We start from the raw sequence: 27481 nt of genomic DNA, 5'->3' as shown, positions 1-27481 counted from the left end.
ATTGAAACCAGCTGTCTTCAGGCAAACAGCCAACAACCAGTGAACGATTTCTGGCTGTTGTTACTCCAGAGTTGCAGTCTTCAAAGTCTGTTGCCAAGCTGGTGCTGACAAGGCTCTGAAAAGTAATCCTTGCTGGCCCAGTGGCATCAGGGAAGCAGTCATAGTCAGTAGCAAAAGCACCTCTGAACAACATAATCTCTGCCTTGGTCTCCAGACCCAGTCAATGAGGGATCTTCAGGCCCAACACTTTGAGGAGTCATGAAGAAGCAATTTATAATACTAATATCATGCCCCCAAAAGGGGGATTCCAGCAATGTCAGAAAGAGCCCAGAAAAAAATGCCGGAGCAAAAGGAACACAGTCCTACACCATACATTAACTCAGTATTAAGCCCAATCCTTGAAAGGGAACACTTCAGTCAGCAGTGAACATAGCCAGGTGTTACTCATCTCTGCCTAACGTGTTAACCCCAGGTTAAGATTGCCACACCAGACTCAGAAGGCAGAGGGGGCACAGGAGGAAGAGGGAAGCAGAACACGTGATTCATTATTCCATCGTAACTTTTTCCCTATACATTTACTATGTGGTGATGGAGGGAGCATTCAGAGGTTACTGAATTCTTGTACAATACAAGTCCACCTAGAAGAAGTGGGAAAATTTCTTGAGAAAAGCATGTTAAAAGCCACTGGGTTCTACTTTACCTTCTGCATCCAGCATCTTGGGAATATCCAGATATTTCTCAGCCACATCAAAAGCTGTGTTTAGATTAGTGAGAGGATCATCCTGGGAAACAAACAGATCCAGAGTATCAGCATCACCTTGTAACAAGGTACACAGCATTCATCTCAAAACAGAGCTATCTCAAAACAGAGCTATCGTGCTTGGTTTGGTTCAGGTAACCGTACTGTCCAGGCAAAATTATGTGTGAATCCTCATGTATCAGGATGAAGTAATTATCCTCCTTTTGAAAGCAGAGCCTGGAGACTCATGATATGCTAATTAACATACAACCTATGCACTTGCAACAAGAAGGAATAATACATTTTGTCGTGAACCTAGTTTAAAGTAAAATGTGAACATCATACTGATAGTAAACGGCCATATCTCACATTTATATCTCATGCTTATATTAGGTTTGCAACTTCCATTTCAAAGAACTGCAGAGCAGCGTATCTGTTAAAACATCTAAGCAATACTAAAATAGTAACAACATCTGCAACGGGTGCTGTCCTTAGCTAGTCTACAGTTTGTGGAACACCAGTTGAGTGGGAGGAAGAGAAATGTTTTAACAAATCTCTACAAAATAAATATATATAAAAGTACCCATTTTGTCTTGAGTATTGCTTTTCCTCCTAGGCACTGCACATGACTTGCCATTTCCTCGGTACATTTCTATTCCTCTATATATAAACCTTCTGCTGTGGCAGGGTGCACTTCAGATACAGACATCAATATACAGTAATCAAATCCTAAACAAAGTTAAATGTGACTTATCATCATGAGTCATATCACAAAGGTAACTAGATTTTAAAGAGCCACACAAAAGAATATGAAATGCAGATGTCGCTGGAAATGAAAGACCTTTGCAAATCGTTTCCAGCATTCAAACGTAATGATCAGTAACAAGACACCTACCAACCTGTAGAACCTCATACAAGCCTTGCATGGAGACCCTCATACAAGCCTGATTCCTATATACGTGTATATCCACGATACTTAGTTACTCTGAATGATCAATCTACTTAATGGATGACAAATGACATTTGCACTGTCAGTTTCTACTGTTGAGGCAAGTGGCTTCTCCGGGAGGAAAGGGTGTGCATAAAGTGCTTGTGTTTAGTCACCTTGTTTGCCAAGTGCCTTCTGGGAGAGAGGAAGGATGGAGTGACACTCTCCATGTTGTCATTTGTGCCACCTTAAAAACTAGGAAATAAGGAGTGTAATTATTTTACCTTTCTAGAGTGGCACCCATGTTCTTTTTCTTTTCTATTTGAGATCATATGCCTTTGCCTGTTGCATCGACTTGGAAGATTAAGCTGAACTCTAATCAACAGTTTCCTTTGAACCCACTCAACACCAAAGATGAAGCCAGGCAGGCTTGGGCAAACAGGTATAGGCATGCAGACAAGTTCTTTTTTGGCACTGGTCATTATGTTGCCCTGGGATTATAACCTTCATAAAACTAGGAAACATAGCTATTCTGAAAAGCCGTTTCCTGCAGCTTTCCCATAGGAATTACTGCCTGTATTATGTTGGCATCCCACATAAGCGTCATACTCCTTTGGGTGAATGTCTCCAGCAGACAGCAATGTTTCATCTACCAGAGCAAATCACACATGGAGGCCATCAAACAAAATATGACCAGCAATCCATATTTAGTCCACTGGGACAAGTCAATGCTAAGCAAAGAAGTGTTGTACGGGCACTCTGTGATGAAACCAGCAGCTGCCACACATGGTAACAGGCCCCCATCTCAGTGTCAAATAGTACCTTATCCCTATATAATACACTTTCAAGGGTGACTACATCGAATATATCTACATCCACCTCTTCAGAGCTTAGCAGTGGTGCAGGCAGGGGATTTTTACTGTCCTCCAGGCACAAGGAACCACCCTATACTATGGAATTAAGAGGCTCGTACCATTTCAGCTTCAGTCTACTTGTCCCCTGTGCCTGCTGTGGATAGAACTCTATGAATCCAAAATGTAACCAAAAGCCTTACTTGAGGAGGTGAGACTAGCTGGCATATAATGCACCCTGTTCACAGGTCCTTAGCTCCATTTACGAAGGAAAAGTAACAGCCTTTCTTTCACTCCAGTATCCAGACATGCCAAGTGGCATCTCCCCTGCCAGTTTTCCCCTAGCCCTTGTGTCATTTTCTGCTTCTGTAGAAATGTCACCACTGGGTACCAAATTTCAGCCTATGCTGACAGTGACCACCACGGCGTGGCTAACACCCTGACAGAGTGTTTAGTATCAGCACAGACCCTTCCTCAGCGCAGGTCCATCTGAATATGCTGCCTGAAGATCTGTCAGCTTCTTCAGGAGGAAAGGGAGAAGCAAACTAATTGCACATAGCTTTTCTATCAGTTTGCAAGTAACAACACTAGGAGCAATGTTGCCGAAGGTTAAAAAGAAATTTTAAGCTGGAAGTTGGGAGAGGTTTCCTGATGGGAAAACTTACTGGGCTGGGGCACTCCCAAAGGAAGGGCTGGAAGTCTTAACATGTGGGAAACCGGAGGCTCACCTACATGAAGCCAGCAGACTTCTGCTTCATATTTAAGACGTGTGATCACACAGTCTCTTGGGGAATGAAGCTAAAGATAGCGCTACTGAAAGCAAAAGTCCAAGGCTAGCTCTGAGATGAGCAGAGAGCTAAATCCAGCAAGACAGTGTTGGCTGTGGGAAAAGCTTCACTCCTCGTGGATAGTGGAGCTGCTCATTGCAAAGGTGATGCTTCTTTGTGCAAAACATAGGATTTCCCTAGGGGCTTACCCGAGACTACAATAGGGTCTTGAGCCCTATGAAATTCCTCCAAAACTCCATCACTTTCAGTTCCATCCCATGGTACGCCTGCTAATCATCATTCCAATCACCTGTTTCAGTTGACTCCCATGAAAAGGGATGAAGTAGTAGACTGGCCTGGCAGCTCCAAGCCTCGCAGTGCAGCACTACAGCTGCCAGCACACTTTAGGGACTGAAAGGCAGCAGAGCAAACAAACAAATGCCAAGTCACCTGTCCCCTGATTCCTTCCACAGCTGAAACATCCCCCCAGAAGAGCACTGACCCAGACGAGGTTCTGCAGAGGTGCCTTGATTCCCACTCTGCTTATCTGAACACAGAAATAGCAGAGACATGAAGATGAGGAGTAAAGAGCCAGGCTCTAGCTGGGCCAACTGTGAGGAAAGTTATAGTTTCATCATAGAGGAATTAAGTTGTTTTAACGGTGGCAGACAGCAAACTTGCCCTAAACAGATGCCCACCTGGCACGTTCTCTGCTTTTGCTGACTAAAGACTACTGCAGCTCCTCCTGTTTCACCACAGCCCTAACTCACACAGGGATTCTTCTCTCCTCCTCCAGCTATTTCCTAGTCCTTGCAGCACACAAGGTTGCCATGGCAATTATTGCAGTGTGACATAAAAAAAAAATCTTCTATTAACTAGCAATCAGGAAAGGAGATGGAGGGGGAAGAAAAATCAAGGGAGAGCAGGCACTTACTATATCTGCCAGAGTTGAAGACGCTAGCAAAGAAATCCAAAACCCCTGTTTTCAGGAATACCTGTAATAAATGCATCCAGCACAGCAGTACACAGACCACATTTCTATGTGGATTGAAGCATCTGAGGGGGTGAGCCATCAGTCAACCACTGTCCTTGACAAGAAGATCTTAAATATGGCTCACAGTTGAGGTGCAGTTGGGGTTAAAAGGAAGAAGGGAAACCCCATCTTCTGCACATCTTTCACACCAGACCATGAGCTGAATCTTGAGATCTTATCTACAGTGAACTCAACAATAGCAGACAGACCTGCACTGAACAGAAACCACCTAACCAAGTAAGTAGCTGTGGTGTTAGGGAATCACTGACACCAGCCTGGGTGGACTTGCTCCTTTTATTTTGGGGCCTGGACTATACAAGCAACTTCAGCTAGGCAGTGCAGGTAGGCAGACTTGTGCTTGCTCCACTAATACAGCTACACTAGGCAAAATAGCTAGGAGCATAAACTCAGTACAAAACTTTGCTAATAAAAGAAGTTGTTAACTTTTGAGAAGACGACATGCAGCTACACTGGCTAGCTTTTGCTAGCATACACTGCCAATACGAGGTTTGTAGCATAGACACAGCCTCTGTGAAGGAGCAAAAAACACTAAAACTGCCCAGACAGGAGGTACAATGCAGACCTCTTGGCAACTTTGACTGATGTTCATCTCTCTTATCTTACGGATTTGTGTGTGTGTATGCTTGTAGACAGAAGTACACACAACATCACCAAAGGCACATACAAATGAGATGCCATTAATCACTCCCTAGAGTTGGAAGAGACCTGGAGGTGGACCTCTAACCTACTATCAACCGTAATGGCTGCTTCTCAGCAGCCTTGCTCATGTCCTTCTCTGCAAGGTAAGTCCCCTGCAGAACCAGGCATGATTCAAAATGTTGGGGTTGGTTTGTTTGCTTGACTGTTTTTGGGGGAAAGGGGAGAGGGGAAGCAGGCTCCAAGGAGAAGGGCAAGAATCAGTTGAATTGAGCCAAAGGGAGAAGAAAGAAGAAAAAACTAAGTTACAGAAACAGTCCAGGCAAACACTGTGTTTAGGAAGGTGCCATGTTTATACATACTACAAATGGGTTTCAGAGATCTAGCATTAAAAAGGCAACTTCCCTTCAGCATACGTTGATTGTCACAGCTAAAGGCTAGGCTGTGAGCTAAGTTCTTCCCAGCTATTTGCTCAGGATTTCAGGTGGGGTAGAGCTCTCAAACGTGCATTTAGTCTCACACGTTTAGAGTAATTAAGGCAGAACAACAATAAAATGATACAGAAAGAGTCAGAAGACTGCAGGAGGGCAGAGGGAACTTGATGAAAGATGAGATCAAGGGCAAGTGGAAAAAACCCGATGGTGGTTCCCTTTAACATTACTCCAAGTAGGACAAATCCCTTCCTATCTGCATTGACTTTGGCTAGGACAATCACCCCCTCTTTCACCTTAAAAAGCCTGCAGGCAGTATGACCAAATAATCTTCTTTTCCTCACTCTAGTTTCTCTTGCGTTTGGCTTAGGGCTTTGTTGGTAACAGTGTGTGCTGTAGCATTTACCCGGCTGGGTTTGTCAGATGCACATTGCTTAGCTGCTTTTATTTTCCCAAGATCAGGCACTGAAAATGTAGCTCTAATAATTCCTTTTTTTATTGCTGCTGTTTATGTAAACAGGTACAGTCTCTCTCCACTGTTATTCATCACATGCTGACTCCAGACACTAAAACTGATCAGACAATGTAATTGACTGCTCTGCAAGACAGTAAAGATCTAAAAGGTTACTGGAAAGCAGATCAGGCATTGTACAATTCATTTCCTTAAGGATGCAGCTAATTTGATTAACTCATTTACATACTGCCTATCTGCACAGTGATCCAAGATCCCAGGTCTATCAGAGATTGGTTTCTATGTTTATTTCCCTAGCTAACATTGAGCACGTATGCACTTTATAACACCCAGCTCGTGAGATCAGGTGGTCAAACGTTTTGAGTATTAGCCCCAGTAACAACATATGAATTATGCTCTTGGTGACACTTCACTCCACATGTGCACAGATACAGTGAAACCAGATCTCAACAGACTGCAGGAACGCCAGTAGGATGAGAACCCAGTTTGGTCTTCCATGGCTCTGCGGGGTCAAGACACTGCTGGCAGCACAAACCACTGAACGCTTACTCTCGTCATCCACTTCACAATCTTGTCTCCAAGACACACAGGAAGCAAACTTTGGAGCAGCTAGATATCATGTTACCAGTGGCAACTTTTAAAGTAAAATTGAGTGTTATCATAAATGCTTTTCTGGCACCTGACACCTACATGCTAGGAGAAGCCAAGCACTGCAAATAGCTCAGTGCTAAGCTGGAAGCATGTGACAAGTGTCCAGTGAGGGCACAAAGACCCCTCAATGAGCTTTTGCAACTGAACATCAGGTAATCAGTTTCTAACCAACTCTCCGCAGAAATGTTAAGTCTGATTTGACTCACTAATCTGTGACATTAGCACAGAACTAGTCTCACAGTTGGTGTTACTGAATTTGCCAGCTTTTGCTCATCAGCTGGGATTGGGGCACGTGTCTCTCATATAAGGCAGTCTGAAAGCCAGGAAAGTCGAGCAGGAAGCTCATTAAGTTCACGCTTCGCTAAGAAGCCTGAATGTACTGATTCATCCCTCCTTCCTTCCCCTCAATCCTGCAACTGCCAGCTTGTGCTGAAGTTCTCCAATTAAGTTTATCATGTTAATTCTTCCCCCTCTTTACTTCTAAGGAGCCAAGCATCTGGTCTGACAAACAAATTGAGTTGTACCTTTCGTAGCTTCCCGTAGTCAATGAGCTCTGGACGGTGTCTATGAATTAAAGCGCAGAAACCAAGGCCATCTTTCCAACTACAAGAGAGACAAAAGAGAGCACAATGAACAGTGTTCAGCCAGGGAGAGACACAGTGATGGGCATGAGCACGAGAGACAGCACCAAGACAGCAGGATGACTAATTATGGTTAGTGCTTCTGTAAGTGCTGGGAGGGAGGTCTGTCTTGTACCTGCATGAGACTGTGATAAAGACTCCTTTCAATCTCTACAAAAATCCACTGTGATTAGGACTTGTCCTTTGCATTGCCACCTCCTTTTTTCTCCACAGCACATGCTCAGAGAACTGTGCATGTCCTGTGGAGCATGCAAGGACAGGTGCAGAGCTCAGGGCTCACAAGCCCTAAAGAAGGAACAAGTGCATTCCTCAGGGAAAAGGCAGATGGCCACAGCTAGCTCCGCTATAGTACTGGCTAGTGTGGAAGGCACTTAAGCTCTCAAATAAGTGCTTTACATTTATATGGTTCACACAGCTCTCCAAGATGTGCTGGAAAAAGCACTGTTACGCAGAATCTTCACTGGTACATCTGCCAATTTGGAAATATTAAGATAAAAGCAAGAAAACCTCTCATCCCTTTATACTTTATACTATAAAGTATGGCTCCTAAAGTGTTCTGAGTTTTCACAGAGCAAAAGCTGTCTTGCTTAGCCCGTGGCACATATGCTGAGGACTTAATGCTCTAAAGAACTTTATGAAAGCAGCAATTGTAACTGGAATGAGGAATTGGGATGTAGGTACTTGGATCTTCTTGTAACTTCTGCCTTTAATTTCCTACATGACTTTCTGGACTACAGTGTTACTGTGTAATGTGCACCTGCATTGCCTTGGGAGGTCTGTCAGGAACACTGTTGAACACACCAAGAAGCATATGAAAATAACAGATTGTAAAGCTAAGTTCTTGCCTGTAACTCACCTGATATGGAAGTTCTGGATGTTTACATTTTTGTAGGGGGCCGTCTTCCTCTGACACCATAACAAAAGTCCTTCTTTAGCAGATGTCTCTAGAGAAAGAAAGAAAACACACCAATTAACTCATTTTCTTAGAAAGCAGGAGTCTCTGGAGCATATGCTAGAAAAACATGACCAACTTTGGTAGAGATCGGACTGAATTGTGCTTTATTTAACTTTACTTGTCAGAAAATTCCTTGTTTGGAAGAGTCTGCTGGCATAGTTTTGCCACTATTATTTTCCTAATGAGGTTCTGTAATAAGGAGGTAGCTTTTCAGGATTAGAGAGGAGAGTTTTGTAGGACTTGTAATAGACAGGTTCGTTTGCAGTGTTAGGCCCTGAATCAGCCTGCAAGAAATGCAATAAATTCCAACATCAAAGTTGGCTTTCAGGCTTAAACATCCTTTTGAGCTGCTCTTAAAAATCTCTTACAACAGGATGTAAAAAACTCTTCTCGGTATAGCTGAACCTGGCCAGAAATGTCAGTGAGATGACAGGGCAGCTTGGGAAGGGTAGCTCCCTAGAATCTTCCAGTGACTCACCTAAAAGCACATTCCGGGCCTTTTAAATGGCAAAAGCCATTTAGTTACCCCAGTTGCTCATTATTGAACAGTGGCTAGAAAGAACTAATATTTACCTTCAACTGAAATATCCTGAATGGCAAAACGAAGGATGATGGTCCAGATCATTCCAAGAGTCATTTTAACATTGCCATCCACGATTTCTATGGAGAAAAAAAAAAAGGCAGAAAGAGAAGAAATAGAAGGCATCAAGTTGCAAGTGCAAATCCTTGGTAAAAGAGGAGCACTGGGGAGCAATCGCTTTTGCAGATGGGAGAACTGGAATTCCAGCTTAAAATTGTTCTTCCCTCCTCCCCAGATACTCTGCTGGTACAGCAGTCTTGCCCAGTATTACCCAGTAAACAGACTGTTTCTCTCGGAGCATAACACTGAGCATGAAACAGACACCAATGATCCAAAAGACCGGGAATAAGGCCCAATTCAGATCAGTGTAATTCCCTCCAGGGGCTTAAAAACACCTTGTTCAGGTTAAATTCTGATCACTTAAAAGCCATATCAGCCAAACTGGGAAAAAGAAAAGCCTTCCTCTCTTATTCTGATGTCTACTCCAAGTCACCTATATAACTGCCCCAGCATAATTATTCAGAAGAACCAGTGAGACTTCCCAGTGCAGATGAGCTCTGACAGCTGGTTTTGTCCTGCGAACAAGATACCACCAAGAAACATCAACATTTTAATTTCAAACAAGCCTAAATGCTTGCTGCTTCAAACAAGCCTAAATACACCAGACTGCCTGTATAGGGCTTCTTTCAGTCAAATGACTGCCAAAAGACACAACAGAGCATTCCTTGAGGTACATGCATCCTGCTTGAAAAGGAAGTAAAGACTCATGCTGACCAGCCCGAGCAGACCATAACATAAACTAAGATGTTCAGCAGATTGTGCTTCATTGCTCATTGGACTCCGCAATGTAAATCAGCAAGGGTCAACAACTCAGAGGTTTTAGAAAATGACTGCTTGCACATGTGAAGTATTATCTGTTTAGGATGGGAGGATCAGGGATCTGGGGGAAGACGCTGGGGAGACGCTGGCAGAGAAAGTGGTTTCCACCATGTATAGATTAGTGCCAAACAGTCAGCAGCTGGGTCTCAAGCGCCAATCCTCATCATCTACAAAAATTCTGCACAGACTATATATACACATTATAGAATTTACAGCCTTCACTTTTTTGGATAGTGAAACTAGCTGAGCTGCCTTCTCCTATTCATTCTGTGGCAGGTTCCTGCAAGGCAGAAGGATCTTTCACAAGCAACTGGCAAGTTATAAGAGTATTTTCAGTAAGAAAAGTGTTAGAATTAACCTATTGTTTGGAGGTAGAATAATTCAAGTCCTAACAAGGCTGCCAGAAACCATTTTTGTACTACTGTAGACCTCTGTGCCGCTGCTTCCATAAAGCTGCCCAGCACTGTTCTGGGGCAAGTAGAAATCTGCAGTATAGACAACTGCCACACGTCTGGACCCTGTCACAAAAGTAACAATATTTCAAATTTTCCTTTTAAGCCATTAGAAAAAGCTTTTCCTCTTATGGAAAATTTTCAAAATGTGAACCTCAGTGTATTCAAAACCAGCAGATGAGTAGCACACACCCCAAACACAATTGTTTCAGAAACCATGTCCATATGGTCCAGATTCCTAAAAGCTTATGATTTAGCAGTACATGTGGTACAGCTTCCAGTGTAAATTAGAAGGATAATCTCCACTCTGCTTTGACATACATATGCATGAGGGATCTATAGATTTAAAAGACAGAAAATGAGACACACCACTTTGTTCTACTGCAGTAAACCCCTGTGTCCACCTCTTTCTGCACTTGAGAGTACACAGATATCTTGGTGGTGCCTCAGTTTGCCCAGAATTAAATAGCCACCAACTTTTCACTGCAGTACAAAACTGCAGTTATTGTTGCTGGCAAGAAAAAAACCTATGTTTGCTTGTTGACAGTTTTCTCACAAATGAACTTTTTACAGGTATTTTAGGGGCAGGGGGTTGTGCACTAGGCTGATGGAAGAAAGTGTCATGTGATAGCAAGTATATTCAGTTCTGCACTTCTTGCATTCTTCACACCTCCAACAAAGCACCACAATCAACTTAAAGGAAAATCCTTACTACTGTTACAAATACCTGAGATACTACAGCTAAAACATATATACATAGATATATATATAAAAGGCATCTGTTCTCAGCTTGTTAGTTTTGTTCATGTGGTAGATCTTTGGTGGACTTTCAAAATCTCCAATGCCTGTAAAAAACACATCAGTTGGCAGGAGGGCCCTAGGATGTATTTAAGATTGGAAACTAAATTGAGCTTTTTATTTTAATAGACTAGATTAAAATCTGATGGCAATACTTTAATGTGAAAAAGCTTTACGAACACTAATAAATCGATCAGTGAGCTGAAACAAGCAATTAATGTTACTGTTCCATGGATTTTAATTGGAAATAAAGGTCAAGATACTTACCTAAACCAGATGGCATTAAGTTGCTAATGTGGCATTAGAATTCACCATGATTGTTCTCAGGTCACGTTCTCAAATTCTAGTTTTATAAAGTTAGCTGGCGGACTTAAGATGGAAAGCATCTCTCGTCCCCCAACTCTCTTCATTGCATTACTCATTTAAAAAGGAAGCTGTGTGCTCCCTGATCCCATGTCTTCCTTAGCAGTGCACCAAAGCAAAGCTGCTCTGGAAGAAGCCCAGAATATTTCCAGCACTTCATCTCTACATATCATTTTACTTTTTCATGACACAGAGAAAACCCACTGCCTAACAAGCAGATACTGATGTCAGTGAGGTTAGTGACGGATCCATCCTGGAATGCAGATTTAACCAACCACACCATCCCCAATCCTTTTCTTTTAAGCACAGTTGACAAAACTGTTATTATTTGTTAGAAGCAGGCAAGCATTTTTCATTTCTAGAGCTAGAAAACTTCTCCTGACAACCTTGTTACAAAGTCAGCCAGCCTGATCAGGAAGGCAATATGCTCTTTGGCCCTCTCACTCAGTTTTCCACCCCTGCACTCCCCAATGTCAGCCTCCTTTTCCTTTAGGATCCCTTCAGTGCCCTTCAGCTGCTGCCAGTCCCTTTGTAATATATTGATATATGGTCAAGAAACAAAAGTGAAACCATGAAAAACATGGTTGCAAAACAGGTTTGCATGAAACCTTCTGCTTCCTGGCGATGAAACTCCACAGGAATTGTTTAAGAAGCTGAACATAACACTACAAAGCCAGAACAATCTAACGCTTAATTAAAGATCCTGTTTTTTTCCCTGCTGATATAAGTAAGGCTCAGCAATGTGAGAGCGGAGGCTAATAATCAGACAGTATCTTCTGCCTGACTGTGCTTTCCAAGCGCTCTTCCTAAGCAGGACCTCTGCAAGCACCGTCTGTGCTTCCCTCCACCACCAGCAGCTGTGGTCTGAACAGCAGCAGCAAGTACATGTTATTAATGTGATTTACATTCAACTTGGGGGTGGATCAGTCGTTGGCTAAAGCTGGTGAGGCAGCTGGATGGAAATTTTTTGCACCAGTGAATATGCTTCCACCCAGCTCCCATTATTGTACCAAATACCACAAACAAAATATGCAAAACCTACAGTACCCTCATCCATTTGTTAGACAGCTAATTAAGAGCCTCACAAATATCCAGTCCTTAGGAGCAAGACTGGTTGGCTACATAGATATGGTTTTTAAAATGCCACTACCTTTTTTAAATGCATGAACACATTTTGAAAGATGCAAAAATGATTAAGCTTACTTTTCCACCCTGGCCTGGGTAATTAAAAGCAGAATCAATGCTACAAAAACTGTTATTCCCCCTTGCTAATTCTGAGTTGCCGGTGAGAGCACAGCCTCTGGTTACCCCATGGAGAGGAGTTGCAGGGGATCAACAACTGGCAGGACAGCATTATGATCTGCGAATTGGAGACATAGAGCAACAATGGTGACATAAAATAAAGGCTGCTGAGCATTCTATTTATCCTAACAAAAGCCAAATAAAGCAGGACAAGCAACCATGCCCTTGTCCTCAGAAAGCATGTTGCTAATGATGGCCCAGACAGATTTAGAACAGATGGCTGGCATTGTTGATGGGGGTGTATATCTCAGCTCCCTAATTGTGAGTGGGCAGGAGATAGGGACAAATACAATGCTAGCTTCACTCACTGACAGAGAGAGACCTTATCTCCCCCCTCTTTCCACTGTCAAATATATGCTTGCTCTGGCTGGTGCTTCAGTAGGTGTTTTGCTCATATGGGACTTCTGCAGTTATTGAAATCTCCAAGCTTTATTTCTCCTTTCACTTGCATGGATGAGAATAGGCATCAGTTCATCCAAAATTATCTTTATGCTGAACTGAGCCACATCTGTCAAAGAAAGCAGCAACTTTCTATGCAGATTAGAGGTGTAAATAAAACAGTCTTAGGGTCACATACTTGACCTATTCAATCTGTTAAATCCCAGGAGCATTTGACACCAGTATGGAATCTATTACAGGGGAAGAAGGCTCCTGAGGTGTCAGATGACAGTGAGATTTAAAAGCAGATTAAAAAAAATATTGGAAAACTGTACCAGGCTAGAGCCTTCCTTGATCCAGATTTACACAGATCTGCTGTATGCCACAACTGCTTTGATCTGCTATGGACTCTAGCTAACAAAGATGTTTAGAATCATCTTGAATTGTTAACAAAGATGGTTGCAAAAAGCAGCTTTCAACCCTTATTGCTTATTCTGCTTGCTTAATTAACTCTCCATTTAATGTGGACATGGAATATGTCCTGCACTCATACTGTGTATAGGAAGTCCTCTTCAACTCTGGTTCTTGTTCACTGGGACAAGGCTGCAGAGCTTGGCTTGTAAACAGCAGAGAAGGATCTTTATTTGGTAAAATACAAGATAAAAGTCATGAAAACATTTTTGCTGGCTTTAACTCAAACACAAGGTTGCACAAGGCTTAAACTGACCTGAGAGTCTCCTTGGGATTCCTTCTGGAGTTTATTTTTTTAATGACAACAAAACAGTAATAAATAAAGCCAGGACACTGCTGGCCAATGCTATTTGTCTAACGTATACAGAGAACTATAGCCAGGCTGCAGACCCTTCACACAGGACCCTGCTCCCCAGAGACGAGCAAGCCACCTCGAGGTGAGGAGAGCACTACCCTAGCCAGCACAACCACACTGCTGCTGATGGTGGTTTTCCCCTCTGGGAGAAAAGCCACCTGGAAAAATTCCTAGATCAGTCCAACCTGACTGAGGCACTTAGAGCTCATTTTCTTGGTGCAGTTATGACTGCCTCATTGGCTTTTACCTTCTCCTTTGCTGCTGCATGGTGTCTTCTTGTAAACCCTTAAAATTCATGTTCCAGAAAGGTTTATAATCCCTTACGTGGACAGAGTTCCTGCTCTGCTGTTCCAAGTATAAGTCCATTTCTATAGCTCATGTGCAATTTACTGTACACCAATCACCTGGATGGACCAGGCAGAAGGCCCTGCAGCAGGTTATGTTTCCCAGTGACAACCAGAGTGGCCTGGGCTTGGTCTGGGTGCATGGGCAAGCGCTGGGGTGGGGGAGCCCATGCTGTGATCACACTTACGTAGCCTGAGCTGGCATCACAGCACGAGCCCAAGTGCTCTGTATAAAAATCAAAGCTCGCCTTGGTCCAAACATCAGTTCCGTGCTACCTTTGGGAGTACAAAGAAACCCACATGGGTTCACCATGTAGCTGCATGGGCACCCGCACAGAGGAGAGCCAGGATCATTTGGCAGGGGAGGTCAGGATCACTATTCAGACTGATATAAATCATGGCTTCTGTCACAAAATGGCACCTCACAGCCTATTTCTGAACCGAGTAACTCCTATGAAACCATACAGAATAACTGGGCCCTGGAGATCTTTGGTCACAGAACATTTTACTTGCAAATGATTTCTACATGCTGTGAGGGTACAGTCATAGCTGATTCAGGAGCAGAGATCAAAAAAGAAAAATCCAGTAGAAGGAGAGAAAAAGGCAAACTAGTGCCAGGGAAAAAAAAATAGAACAGGGAAGATAGGTTTTAGGCATGCTCTAAACTCCCAGAAGGATCCAAATATCTGCCCAAGATCCAAATGACAGCAAGAGCTCTCTTAAGGCAGAAGACCTCTGACTCCAGGTCCAACTTCCAGTTTGAAAAGGGTCCCATATAGATATGGACTACTGTATCAGACACTGGATGCATCAGTCATTTTTAAGGGCACAAAATTACCTTAGATATGCATTTTTGCTATGTAAATACTCAGGGTGAGCAACACCCTCAAGTTGTTCCTGAAGGAAAAGCTGAGAAAATTGAAGAAAAAGTTTTGTATGTGAAGTATCAGTGTCATTGAGCCATTCGCCTCTTGTATATTTTGCTGTTAAATACCAAACGCAGTATAGAAGTGTCTGCAGTGCGCCTGGACACTAGTTTCAAATTGTTCCAAAGTTTTCATAAAGGTAACGCAGTAAGTTGAGGTAAAGGTCTCTGTAATGCAAACATACGCACCTGCAGCAGCCGAGGTATCCTGCCTGATCTGACACAGAACAAGTGGACCATAGGATGGGCATGTTTTGGAGATGTCCCCAAGAGAAAGGTCAAAACTAGGGACAGCATGCCAACACTGGTCCAACCTCATGGGCTCAGAACAGGCATGGCTCAGCCCTGCAGCCATGGCTCTCCCGGAGGAGGAATGCTCATCCAGAACTGTATCACAGGCTCATTTCCTGACTCTGTCAGGAGTTTCCCTGGAGAAACCGCCTATTTCCATCTGTAAGATGGAGATAAACCTTCCTCATTTTCCGTGGTCACTGTAAAGACAAACCTAGAAATACCACAGAAGCAGAGTGTCTCCTCAGCAACAGTGACAACATGAGTCCATAGACAGGACTCACACATAGGTTCCAGAGCAGAGGAAAATAAGTATCATGAGAACACAACCCAGATAAGATGACAAGTTGTTAAGGTTTATAAAAGAGCAAACTACCTTACCAACCTGCAAGCCCTTCTGGGTCTCAGGTGACATACCTGCAAAACACCTACCATCTTTGCTAAAAATACAAAAGTCCTACACAACTCCCTGCTGTCTGCACGATTATCGTAGGGGCATCCCTGATGCTGCCCACAATGGCGCCTACACAATGACACACCGGCTTCCAGCCAGAGCACCCAGCTTTCTGGGGTGCACAACAAGAAGCTTGGAAGCCCTGAAAATTGGAGCCTTTGGGGTCCTTGACCTGTCCTGGGGACTGCACTTGGCTTTGACCCATGGGATGTCCTAGAGCAACAGGGAAATATTTCCCAGCTGGTCTGCAACAAGCTAAATACAAGCAGCTGCTATGCTTCAGTTAGGACCTTTCTTCATTCAGGAAAGAAACATCTCAATTTGTTTCTGTCACTGCTCAAGTGTTCATGAGAAATCATGAGAACCAGGAGAAAAGCAGGAGGACCTGGCCAATAAGGGCAAGCAGGAATCAAGTTTGGCAGCTTGGTGCGAAGCTAGGTTTTAAATCCAGGGTAAAGGCCCCTTTTTTCCTCCATGGTTTATTCAACAAAGACGTGGTGGGGCTGGGGAGGCACAAAGGCAAATGACATGCATGAGAGAAAGGCAATGGCTAAGCGCAGCTTAAGCCCAGAAAAACCAGCTGGTTTCCTTACCTTCTGCTCCAATAGACACTAGTTTGACCCCTTTGCTGGCAATGAAATCCAAGGCCTTGTTCACGTTGGATATTTTGTGCACTCGCATTTTGCCTCTTTCAGGCTTAGCCAAACGTTCACCTAATAAGAAAAAGGAAAAAGTAGTATTAGAAAACAATTTTGACCCCTTTCTTCCCTGGTGGGTATTTCCCCATGCTGGCAGCTCCCGCTGCTCCGCCAGGCAGAGGGTAAACCTCCCTGCATCCTTTCTCAACAGCAAATGCTGGACAGCCACGCTCCCTGTTAAGTACCCTCAGAAAGAATCATCTTTTTGTGGCATCCCAGATAATTTTAGTAACAGAGGAACTGTCAGCACTGAACTCTTTCCACAGCAGGTTTATATCAGAGGTGAAAAGGTCCTTCAAAAGCACACTGAGCTAGGCAGTGGAACTAACCTCCATGCTATTAGCTGCAGACAACGATGCCTGGAAACAGCACAAACTTCCCTCCCGCACAAAGACAGGTGGGAAGCTCCCCACCAGCACTTACAACACCCAATTTACAAAGCAAATCTCTCCTTTTTGGAACTCCCTACAGTCAAATGTGAGGGTGATCTTGTATCTTGCCTTTTCTTTTCCCCAGCCAGGATACAGACCTCCTACCTCTCAGTCTCTTCACTGAATGGTCACAACTGCCTGTATCAGGAAATAAAATCATTTCTTTGGCAAATGGCTTTGTAACCGGAAGGACTGTCATCTCAGCTCCTTTCCATTCTATGTTTGATGTATGCAACCCTATGCAATGGTCTCTTGCACAGCGGTATGCATTTTAAATGTTTATAATGAGGCAGAGAAGCAGCCTAGCTCTGAGGTAAGAGCAGGTAAATCTCTGATAGAAACGAGTCTCGGGGCAAATGCCAGCCCTGACTGGAACAAAGCTGGAAGATTAAGAAAAGCACTTTCCTGACCTTATTTATTTGAAAGAGCTGCATTAATGTCAGTCATGCCTTTCTTGATAGGCTGCCTGTAACTATGCTTTACCCAACATCCACAGTAGGCAAATTAAAGCTTGGACAGACAAGCTGCCTTTTCAAAGGCACCTCTGATAGATAAATAATAAGACAAGGCATCAGGGACCACCTGTATGTGACACACACCACGAAAAAATGAACAGAGCAGCTGCTTTCAGATCATAAGCTGCAGAACACCAAAAAAATCTAAACAAAATGCAAGCAGGTTTTGCATTTTGGAAAAAAAGTTATGAGATAATTAAAAGGAGATCAGTTGGGCAAGTCTAGGCACGTAATTACTGACCTGAACTATTCAGTACCAAGTGTCTCCTGCTGTATCTCGAACCTTAATATTTAAGTCAACGCAAGCTGACTCAAAACCTTTATTTGAGGCTTAAGAGTGAGACAGAAAAGTACTTTTTAAAGAACCATTTTTCATACTAAAACTGGATGGCTTGTTTCCTAACAAAGGAGTGAGGAAAATCTAAAATGGAAAAAACCAGATTGTCTCCCTAGCCATGCCCTAACAAAGAAAAAGGCTGGAAATGAAAATCCTTTCTTTAAAAGTGTTTCAGTGATTACCGTAGGTTGGTGTCATTAGCTCTCAAGCTCAAGGATAAAACCAGATTCACTTTCAAAATGAAACACTGATGTCTGACAATTTAAGTAAAAAGGTGTATTTATGGTACAACCTCCACCCTAGGATTAAAAAAAATCTCTTTTGCTTTAATGGAGCCTCAAGTACACATCATGGTACATTGCTTTCTTTTTCCACTTGGATAATGCTAGTCATTCTAAATAGAAGTGGAAGCATTTTTTGCGACAGTTTTACAATGGCATTTTTACATGTAGTTTCACAACGGACTTAAACAGAGTTGTGCTGTCAAATGTCAACAAACGGGTTGAGCCAGCTAAAAAATAACCATTTTCTTCAGCTCATGTGACTGTAAACTAGCCTTGCAAAAAGAAAAACAAAGACAAGAGATTAGGTTTCAGCTGGAACAGCAAGCTGATCCAATTCACCTTGTGGCCGCATGTGCACTGCCAATGCAAGGGAGAGCATCTGAACTGCTCTCCCCAGCACTGGGGAGAGCAGGATTGTTCCCCTCTGACAGCAATGCAATCCTCAAGCAATTGACGGTGATTGCAGAACTGCAGTCTCCCTCTCTCAAACACCACAATAAGATACTTGTTTTAGAATAATTTTATTTGGAATAAAAGTGTCTCACAACCCAATGGCTATTTCCTTTAGACTCGGACTTTATTACAAATTTAGATTACCAGAGAAAAGCTTCATCTGGTTCCATGCCATACACTATTAATGATGTAGACTGTTAAAAGGGAAGCCTGCTAGAAATATGTTCTACTTGCAGCTATTTGCATCATTGCGTTATTTCTCAGTACTTCTCCCAGCTGAGACAATGAAAATGGTCTACTTGCTTTCATTCTCTGATTCTCATGTACCAGCCCAAGGCTGTGCTTTAAAAGCCAAACAATGTAAGGAAGTGTTGGCATAGAAGTTGTTTACAGCAAATTTGTTTAGGAAAAAATTCAATTAGTCATTCCTTTGGGGGTGGGGAAAAGAAAAGCCTTATAACTTTAGAAGTATTAAACATGACCTTAGCCTTTTTCAGTCTTGTAGTGTTACTTTTAAAATGGCTTTGTCAGGGGAAGGAAATGCACGCGGTGAAAAATGAAAGTGTGTCTTTCGGGGCAATTTCTACGAGGCCCCCAATTGTTACTTCCCACCACGGAGGCGAATGGGAGAGACTGGCAATGAGGAAGTCCCAGGACTGTCCACGGAGCTTCCCCGACCGCACAGTGGCTGGGGGACCGAGGGGCTCTGATTGGGCTGGGAGGGGACCCACTGGCAGCACAGCTCCAGAAGGTACCAGGCTGAATAAAACCCAGCTGCTCTCCTCTTGCATAACATCATTGCCTCCCATATTTTGGAAAGTTGCATCAGATGGAAAAACTGCTTCCTACCTGCCTGGCAGTGACGTGTCCCCCAGGACGCACAGGGGGGCCTGCCCTACAACAGGCCTTCCACAGCCCCAGCAGCACAGTCCCTCTCCCTCCCTCGGGTCTCCAGCAGCTTCCCTGATGCAGGCTCCATCCTTCCTCCCATGGCAGCAGCCACCACTGTAACGGGGCAGAGGAAGATAGCACTCCCTCACTCCCACACACCCTGGCCAGGCAGAGGAGGCGTTCGGCTTCACACAGCTCTTGGCCAGCCCAGCCCAGCGCTCTCGCAGCTGAAGGCTCTTACGGCCATCACCCTCTGGGTTAGAGGAAAAGATCAGCCTGCCACAAAGCAACCCTGCCAACAGCTCTGCAGTCCCCCAAAATATGGGAAGGAGGAGGCACGGAATGAACAAAGAGCTGAAAGGAAAGGCCAGAAGCTGGAACTGGAGAGCTAAGAGCCATCCAGAGATGCATCCTGTTGGCAGGTGATCAGTGGGAACTGTGGCAGGAACGTACAGGCAAGCCCTTGCCAACCACTGGGAGACTCCTTACCCTCTTGCTGCTCCTAGGCTGGGCTGCTGCTACCCCAGCTATGAGCCAGAGGGGCTACTAGCAGAGCCAGCAGCTGGAAGGAGGCTCCGTAAGAGCAGTGGGACTCACAACTGGAAATGGAACTGCCAATTATGGAAATTAAACGGAGAAGACACAACTGTGCTAAATTTCTCCTCTTTTGCCGCTGTACCTAGGAGAACTGTGGTTCTAGCTTCTGCTGGCTCTAAGAAAAGGATGCTCAGTCCTTAAGTGTGTGAAGGACCATAGCCTCTGGTGGGATGCAGCCCACAGCTGCTCCCCATGCCTTTGCCCACTGGTCATCTATCAACAGGCTGTGGGCACAGAGCCACTCTGCAGCTGTGCCCACACCACCAGGGCATTCAGAAGCCATTAACTTCTTCGCAAACTGAGGGGGGTCTGCCAGGGCCTGCCAGTGGGCCCCCAAAGGGACAACAGTAGAGGAAGAGTGGGAGATGAGGCAAGGAAATTAAGCAGAGATAAGAGGCCCCCTGCTTTAGCACTGAGCCTCATCTGCCCTCCCCTGTTCATGCTTCTCTCCCCTGTCTTCCAGTTCAGTGATTAGAAACTAGGCCACTAAGGTCCACTTGTCCCTGCTTCCAGGCTGCAGCCCCTCCTCTGCAAGGGAACACAAATACAGAAAAATAAACTAATAGGAATTTGCTACCTCATTTCTTACAGGCACAGCAGAAGCAATGAGTGTGCTGCAAAGCTCTGATAGTATTTTGAACTCTGATCCCTCCAAACCACTAGCATGGGCAAAACCCTTGAGGTTTTATCCTATTGCCATAAATTTTGAAAAACACACACAGTGACAGCGTCTGCAGGAGCTGGAAAAGGGGAAGGAAAGAAAAGGAGAGGCAGAGGGAAGGCAATCCGAGCGCTTCTATCAAGGCAATTTTATTGGAAAACGTACCAAGAAGGTCGGGAGTGCAAGTCACTGGGTTGCTATTACTGGCTCAAAAGCCATCAAAAGAAGGTCTGTGAGCATACAATCCCAGTTTCATACATACTATCTTTACCCCCCATGATGCCTCCCACAATACTTTATTAAGGTATTTATTTAATCAGCACATCAACAGGTATTACTACTTATATGAAATAATCCCTAGGAGATATCTGTCATGTAGTAGGACATTTGTGATAGGGAGTGAAAACACATCAGACCTAACTTGTTTATGCTACTGTTTCTATTTCAGACTGGGTTTTCTGAGATTTTGCTTTTGTTTGGGACTTTTTTTCCCCTGAAGGCTTAAGCACTGAGTTCAGATTGAAACTAGAATGGAAAAAACTTCAGTCACAGCTGAAACTGAAGGACACAGAAGACTTACAGTTTTGACTCCCTTCTTCCAATAACTACTATCCTATTCCCACTGTCATGTGGCTTTGGTATGATTTGCCAATGCAGCTTTCTCACACTTCCCAGAGCCGCTTGTCAGCCCTGCCAAGCAGTGAGAGCCATTGCTCCAGCCTTCGCAGGAGGCTGCGCATTCCTGACAGGCAGAGGGGAGCAGAGAGGCAGGAGCAGGAATGCAATGGGCTGCCTGCACAAGCCATGAGGCTTGGAGTACATTCCAAAAGCACATTAATGGTCACTGCTGGAGACAAGATATTCATTAGGGGGGAATTTGTTCTGAATCAGGAAGCAGCTGTTCTTATATTCCAGCAAAGTCTGCAGCATTACAACCCTTGTTGTCCCTCTTCTGTAAGAAAGGGAGAGGACAGATTTCCGAACAGAGATGCTCAGGACACTTGAGAGCACCACACAGAACCTCTCTCACCTGAAATGACTTCCAGAAGTAACATGAGTTTAAGACCATCCCTGAAATCTTCCTCTATGTTCTCAATCTGTGTCCCAGCCTTGCGGAGGTGAGAATTACACCATGCTGTAAATGTCTAAAACACAGGAAAGAAAGAAAGAGAGAGAGAAAAAAAAAAAAAAAAAAGAAGAGGCAGTCAGTAATCTTCCCAGAAGCCAAACAGTTCACAACCAAAGCAATGCTGCTAGATACCACGACACATATTTAAATGCTGGTTAGGTTATCATCTTTCCACCCGCTGTCCTTGTGGAGCAGAAGCGTTAGCACCTAAATATGAAAAAAAGTTGCAGGGTGGGCCCACGACAGAGGAAGTCTGAGCGAGGCAGTCACTTCAAAGCTCCAGCATGTCTGATTTTCTGGAGAGGCCCCTATGTTTTGTGTTTGGTTTAGAATACCTTGAAACTGACTTTAAGGCATGCTAAGCACTCAGATTGCTAGGGACTCCAGTGCTGTTAAATGACACAACATAACGTGAAGGAGAACGGAAGGAAAACAGCATTCCAGATCTTCTCATCTCCGGACAGGTGCTTGATAAAAACAGGACCATCCTCCTATGGCTGCCTGCCTCTGGTTTACTCCATCCCCAGCAAACATTGCAGCCCTCAGACACTGAGGGACAGTGTGCTGAACTCCTCAGCGACACAAACCACATCCCAGTAGCGTCTGGCCCGCTGCCTCCTTTCTCACCGAGTTGCTGCTAAGCAGACCTCCCCCCACCGCATGACTGTCCCACCTTCCCTGCCCCCTCATGTGGAGGTGTAAATGCTTTCTGAATAACGATGCTATCACTCATCTCAGCAGAAGTGCAGGTCCTAGAAAGGATAAAAGTAAGCATTACTTAGCAACACTACTGTCTAGCACAATCCCAAACTCCCACTATTTGAAAGCCTCTCGCAGCGGATCATTGCAGCCACATCAAAGATAGAAATCACAGCCACTCTGTAATTAGTGATATTATGCACTACCAATGGAGTAATAATATGAGTTTGAAGCATGGGAGGGACTGAGGTCCAAACTACAACACAGCCAGTGACATTCAGGCTAAACAAAACTCTTTTTGGAAACTCCTTCTGACCTCAAGTGGTCAGGATAAGAGGATCTCTCATGTGATAGAAATGAATTTCACCACATCTGATGAGAAGACACATTTTTTGTGGTTGCCATCTGTTAGCCCGTGTTCTGAACAATAGGCATGTGGGGCACTGATGGGGAAGAGGACTGTTTTGTCCAAGAGATGTGATAGTAGGGATTACCTCAAAAAAAGCATCATATGAACAGCTCTGAAAAAGTAACTGCTACCAATTGATGGTCAAATGACAAAAAGCAAATATAAACCACCTCAGACACCTCTGGGTGGCATGGTCTTACACAGGTGAATCAAAGGGCCAAACCTGGAGATGCAGAAGCTGTTTGACACAAAAGTACTGTTTGAAGAGTAAATGGTAGCAACTAGTTCTTTTAAGGCGGACATGTTTGTCCAAGTGCTAACGAATGTGTTTCACAGTGTTTGAATAGGACACCAAGTAAACCCTTTGCTTTGTACAAACTGATAACCCTTCAATCACTCTTTAAATAGAAGGGTGAGGTTACTCAAAAAACCAGTGGCTCTAAAAGCTCAGTGCTACCACAAGGAAAGGAGGTCTTTCTTCCCGCCCTCTCCCAGATGTGCTCCCAGAGCCAATTCAACTCACTGACCCAGCAAAGGACTGTTTACTTCCTTTGGTAAGGCTAGTCTTCTGCTCAGTAGCGCATGGAGACAGTTCAGCACAGTCTAACAAGCCTCTCCAAGAGAAAATTTGGCATATATGGGCCAAGCAGGAGGGTGGAGTGGACCACAGCAGTCATGCCATCTTAGGCTGTTGTCTGCAGCAGCAAGGATTCAGCTGATACTGAAGCACGGCATGCCAAAAACTCGGAAGTGCTTCACTGCTGCTTACAGCATGCACAGGGTTTCAAAAGAAAGATTACCTCAAACGGCAAAGAGCATCAGGGTTTGTTCTTATTTGTCTGGAAGCTGGGCTTCCTCTACTAACTTGCTTGCACTCATGCCGCCACAACTACAAATAATGCAGCAGAATCTTTTCTTGGAGAAAGCATTGCTCAACAGCTGCCAAGCTTCCCAGTGCTGCGCTCTGGCCTTGCTCTCCTCCAGGGCTGTGGGATGGAGCAGGATAACAATGCAGCTGTTAATACTTTCATGGCAATGGCCCTTTGGACGGACGCATGTATTGTGAAAGTCTGGGATATCTTTTTTCAACATGGTCTGGTTTCCTTCCAGAATTGGAAGCTTTTTTTTTTAAAAAAAAAGTCAGTCATTAAGCACCTTTTATTGCTTTTTATTGTTATTCCCCTGAGAAATAAAAGTGGAGTTTTTTTTAAGTAAGAGCGGTTTTATTTGAAAATGGCCCTGTATCCTAAGGACATCCTTTTGGCACTATTTTCTTCATTCCACTGCCTGTGCTGTATTATGTGAGAAGAGGTTCATTTATTTGGCTCCTCTTTGCAGCCAGGCTCCTTCACTCCTCTAGACGGGCAAATGACAGCAGAGATACTTTCAAATGCTACATCATCATCCCATATCAAAGCATGAGACCAAGTTATGTCAGGAACGTTGTGGATGCCCACGAACCTCCTTCTCATATTTGGAAAGCAAGATAACCTAGAGCTAGTGACTGGCCCTAGGTCACATTACAAAATCTGCATTGAACTGAGGAGGAAGCCTGAGATCTAACTCATAGGCCACAAGGCTGCACTTTTATTTCTTGTATGATTTCTCTGAAGCCATTTCCGTTTTGGTTTCCATCAGCCCAAACCTGATCAGAAAGTTCTGCTTTAAATCATGGATAATTCTGGTATAGCTCAACTGGGCATCGCTTAGCACATTTTGAGGGTGGAAAGAGGGAAACTGGGTCTATATTTCTAAGAAAAACAGATGAAATTAAAAGCAAACCATAAATCTTCTAAACACTGCATTATTATAAACGGTAGGATAACCAGATCAATCAGAGTATTTTTATTGCTGTAAGAGTCACCTAGGGCTTGGTGGAAAAGCAAGTCCCAGAGCCAACACTCCAACTTCTCTGCTGGAGCCACTGCCACCACATCACAGCCTCAGACATGCTGAAGTGAGATGATTCTGAAAAACATTGCCATTAGCCATCAGCAGCAGAGCTGACACCTCAGCTCCTCAAGGACATGGACCGTGAAGGGTTAATAGATAGAGCACATGCAGTTCCCACTAGACAACTCCCAGATGTGCAGACATTTTTCTCAAGGCACCCTTCAGGTCCTACATGAACATCAATAAGCACAATACTATAAGCAGCACAACAGTGTATGGGAACAGCTACAACCAGCAGCCCAGTGTGGATGCATTAGGCCATTTTAAAAGAAAGCAGGATTATGAATGCTTTTAATAACTGCAATGAGATTCACAAACTATATTCTTCACAGACCAATCCAGAGCAACATCCATCAAAACACAATAACCAGAAAACAGCTTTACGTTGCATTTCCTGCATATACTGCACAGGATTAAAAAGTATCTTCTTACTTCAAAGTAGTAAATTGGAAGGAGATTAACAGCTAGGAGGAGAAGGCCTGAAGACATGTGGCAGAAAAGCTGGGGGGAGCAAGAGAAGAAGGAAGAGCTGAAATTTTTGCTGTCCGCTGGGTCTTGCAATCCTGGCAATCTTGTTTGGAGCCATTTTTACTGACTTGGCTTCAAGCATCTGCACAGGATCCTTTTCGTTATTCTAGGAAACCTACCAAAACCACCCACTCACCCCATCCACCTTCTGGGCAACACAGAGCTGCTCCTCCCGATGCCCGGAGTCACAGCTAGCAGTGGCAACTGGCTTGGGGTGGCTAGTAAGCCCTGCTGTGCTGCCCACCACCAGCAAACAAGCTTTCAAAAGTGGAAAGGGCTGCTGAGGGCAACCAGTGGTCCTTCTGGCACAGGCCCGGCCCTGAGGACAGCCAGACAGAAAAAAACCCACCTGTTGTTTGCTGGGTGAGGTGAGGTTATGGTATCTCATGGTATGGTACCTCACCCCAACTTATGGTATCTCATTTCTGCCCCCCAGTTTGGAGGGCAGAAACACACTGCCAGGAGGGGAGCACAGTCTCCTCAGTCACAAGCTCAAACCACTGCTCTGAGACAGCAGATGTGCTTCCTTGCTGCCTGCAGATGCAGAAGCCTGGATATTATTCTCCCGATTACCTCTAGCTCCTTGTCCCAAAGACGAGGAAACAAATACTCTGCTAATCCCGAGGCTTATGGAAATTTCACAGAGCTGGAAAACTACTTATAAATAACAGCACAAAAACATTCCATCAACTGGATTTTCTTTATACAAATCTCACACCATAAATTTGCTATGGTAACGGCACAAGAGGTGCAAACAGAGCTGGGTTTCTTGTCCCTTTGATCTTTCCATATATTGCATTCTTACTTTCATTTTTGGACACAACAGATCGCCAGGACCCCCCTGCAGATCTGCCTCTTGTTCAGTATTCACAGTGGAGGATGCCCGATGAAGGAGCCTGTGTGTGTTTGCATGTACATCCAGGTATTGCTCACCACTGCTTTCTGCACCCCCCACTCCCATCTAACTGTGATTTGTAGCTTCCTTTTTTTACACCCCAGCTTCATCAGTAAGATCCCTCACACTAAGATCACGTCTTGCTATTTGTGTTCTGGGTGCTGTACGAACAATAGGACCTTCGTATTCTACCACAACATAACTTGTCAGATAATAAAAAGAATAACAAGTGCTACTAAAAGCAAGTAAATAGATTAACTGTTCTACTGCATATGAGGCAGGTTTGCTGCTGGGTAACCTCTACAAGCCTCCCTACTTACTTACTTAAACAGGCACCACATCCTTTTTCTGACACACCGTGAAAAGTCCCTGCTTCTTCAGAGTTCACTGTATTAACCCTTGCCCAGGCATGAGTTCACTAAAAACAACAGTCAGGTGATTGCTGGAGGTCCCGCAACCAAAGCTCTAATGAGATACCATCTTCAGCTGGCTCCTTCCAGTCCTGCCAATGGCAAACCTACCTTTGGGTCTCCCTGTATTCCACATGCACTCTCTGGTACCCTTTGCACTTCCCAAATTTTTGCTTTTGTTTCTGAAGGCCAATAACCTTTCCTCTTCACACTATCCTTTACAAATTCAGTACCTTTCTGGTACCAAAGTGGCTCAGGCAACGTTCCTGAAACCTGGGGAAGTGGACGGTAAGTCAGCATTTTGAAGTTTAAAGAATGCTTCTGCCTGGAAAGAAGCAGTGCCGTGACACCGCTCACATCTAGAGGGTTCTTTGCTGCAAGAAAACAGTCATAAGGCACTTCAGCTGCTGAACAATTTTAGCAATGTAAATGTTGCAGCTACCGCAACTATATAAATAACAGATATTAAAAAAAAAATAAATGGGCAGTTTTGTTTCTTTGTGGCTGCAACAGTGACATTACAGCTTTATCTGACCTTTCCAGATGCTCTTTACTTCTCTCCTTGCTAAATCACTCTTCCATGCAGCCCTGCTTTCCATGGGTGAGTGTAAACTTTCTGACACAGCCAAGAGACTGCGGTATTCGTCTAACAGCCCTGGAGAAGCTGTAATTGAGCCAGAGCAGTGCTGCTTGCCTCCTTTCTGACAGGAGAAAGGTCTGGCTTAAGAAACCAAAGAAAGAATTCACTGGAGCACTGCCCCTCCTGAACACCACCAGCGCACTCAAAGGGAGGCAGTGTTCACAGCCACCAGGGCAGCCTCCTTTGCATTTATGCTGGGGGATGAATTTTAAGCAAGTATTTCAACACAACTCT

The 27481-nt window shown here is 44.2% G+C and overlaps 1 protein-coding gene across 6 annotated transcripts in view; it reads right to left on the bottom strand.

Moving 5' to 3' along the window:
- Window positions 1-27481, bottom strand: part of ACTN1 (actinin alpha 1) — a 90868-nt gene that overhangs the window by 26000 nt on the left and 37387 nt on the right. For all 6 annotated transcript variants that reach the window (XM_040600728.1, XM_040600732.1, XM_040600727.1 and 3 more), the window contains exons 2-7: window positions 21615-21729; window positions 16311-16430; window positions 8699-8785; window positions 8027-8114; window positions 7054-7132; window positions 701-782 (exon numbers count right to left, since the gene is read on the bottom strand). In XM_040600728.1, the coding sequence (XP_040456662.1) occupies window positions 701-782; window positions 7054-7132; window positions 8027-8114; window positions 8699-8785; window positions 16311-16430; window positions 21615-21729 (571 nt within the window). The remainder of the gene's footprint in view (window positions 1-700; window positions 783-7053; window positions 7133-8026; window positions 8115-8698; window positions 8786-16310; window positions 16431-21614; window positions 21730-27481) is intronic.

The sequence above is a fragment of the Falco naumanni genome, chromosome 7 (assembly GCF_017639655.2).
Source record: "Falco naumanni isolate bFalNau1 chromosome 7, bFalNau1.pat, whole genome shotgun sequence".
NCBI lineage: Eukaryota > Metazoa > Chordata > Aves > Falconiformes > Falconidae > Falco > Falco naumanni.
The sequence above is the reverse complement of the archived record's forward strand: the minus strand, read 5'-3'. Positions and strand labels throughout refer to the sequence as shown.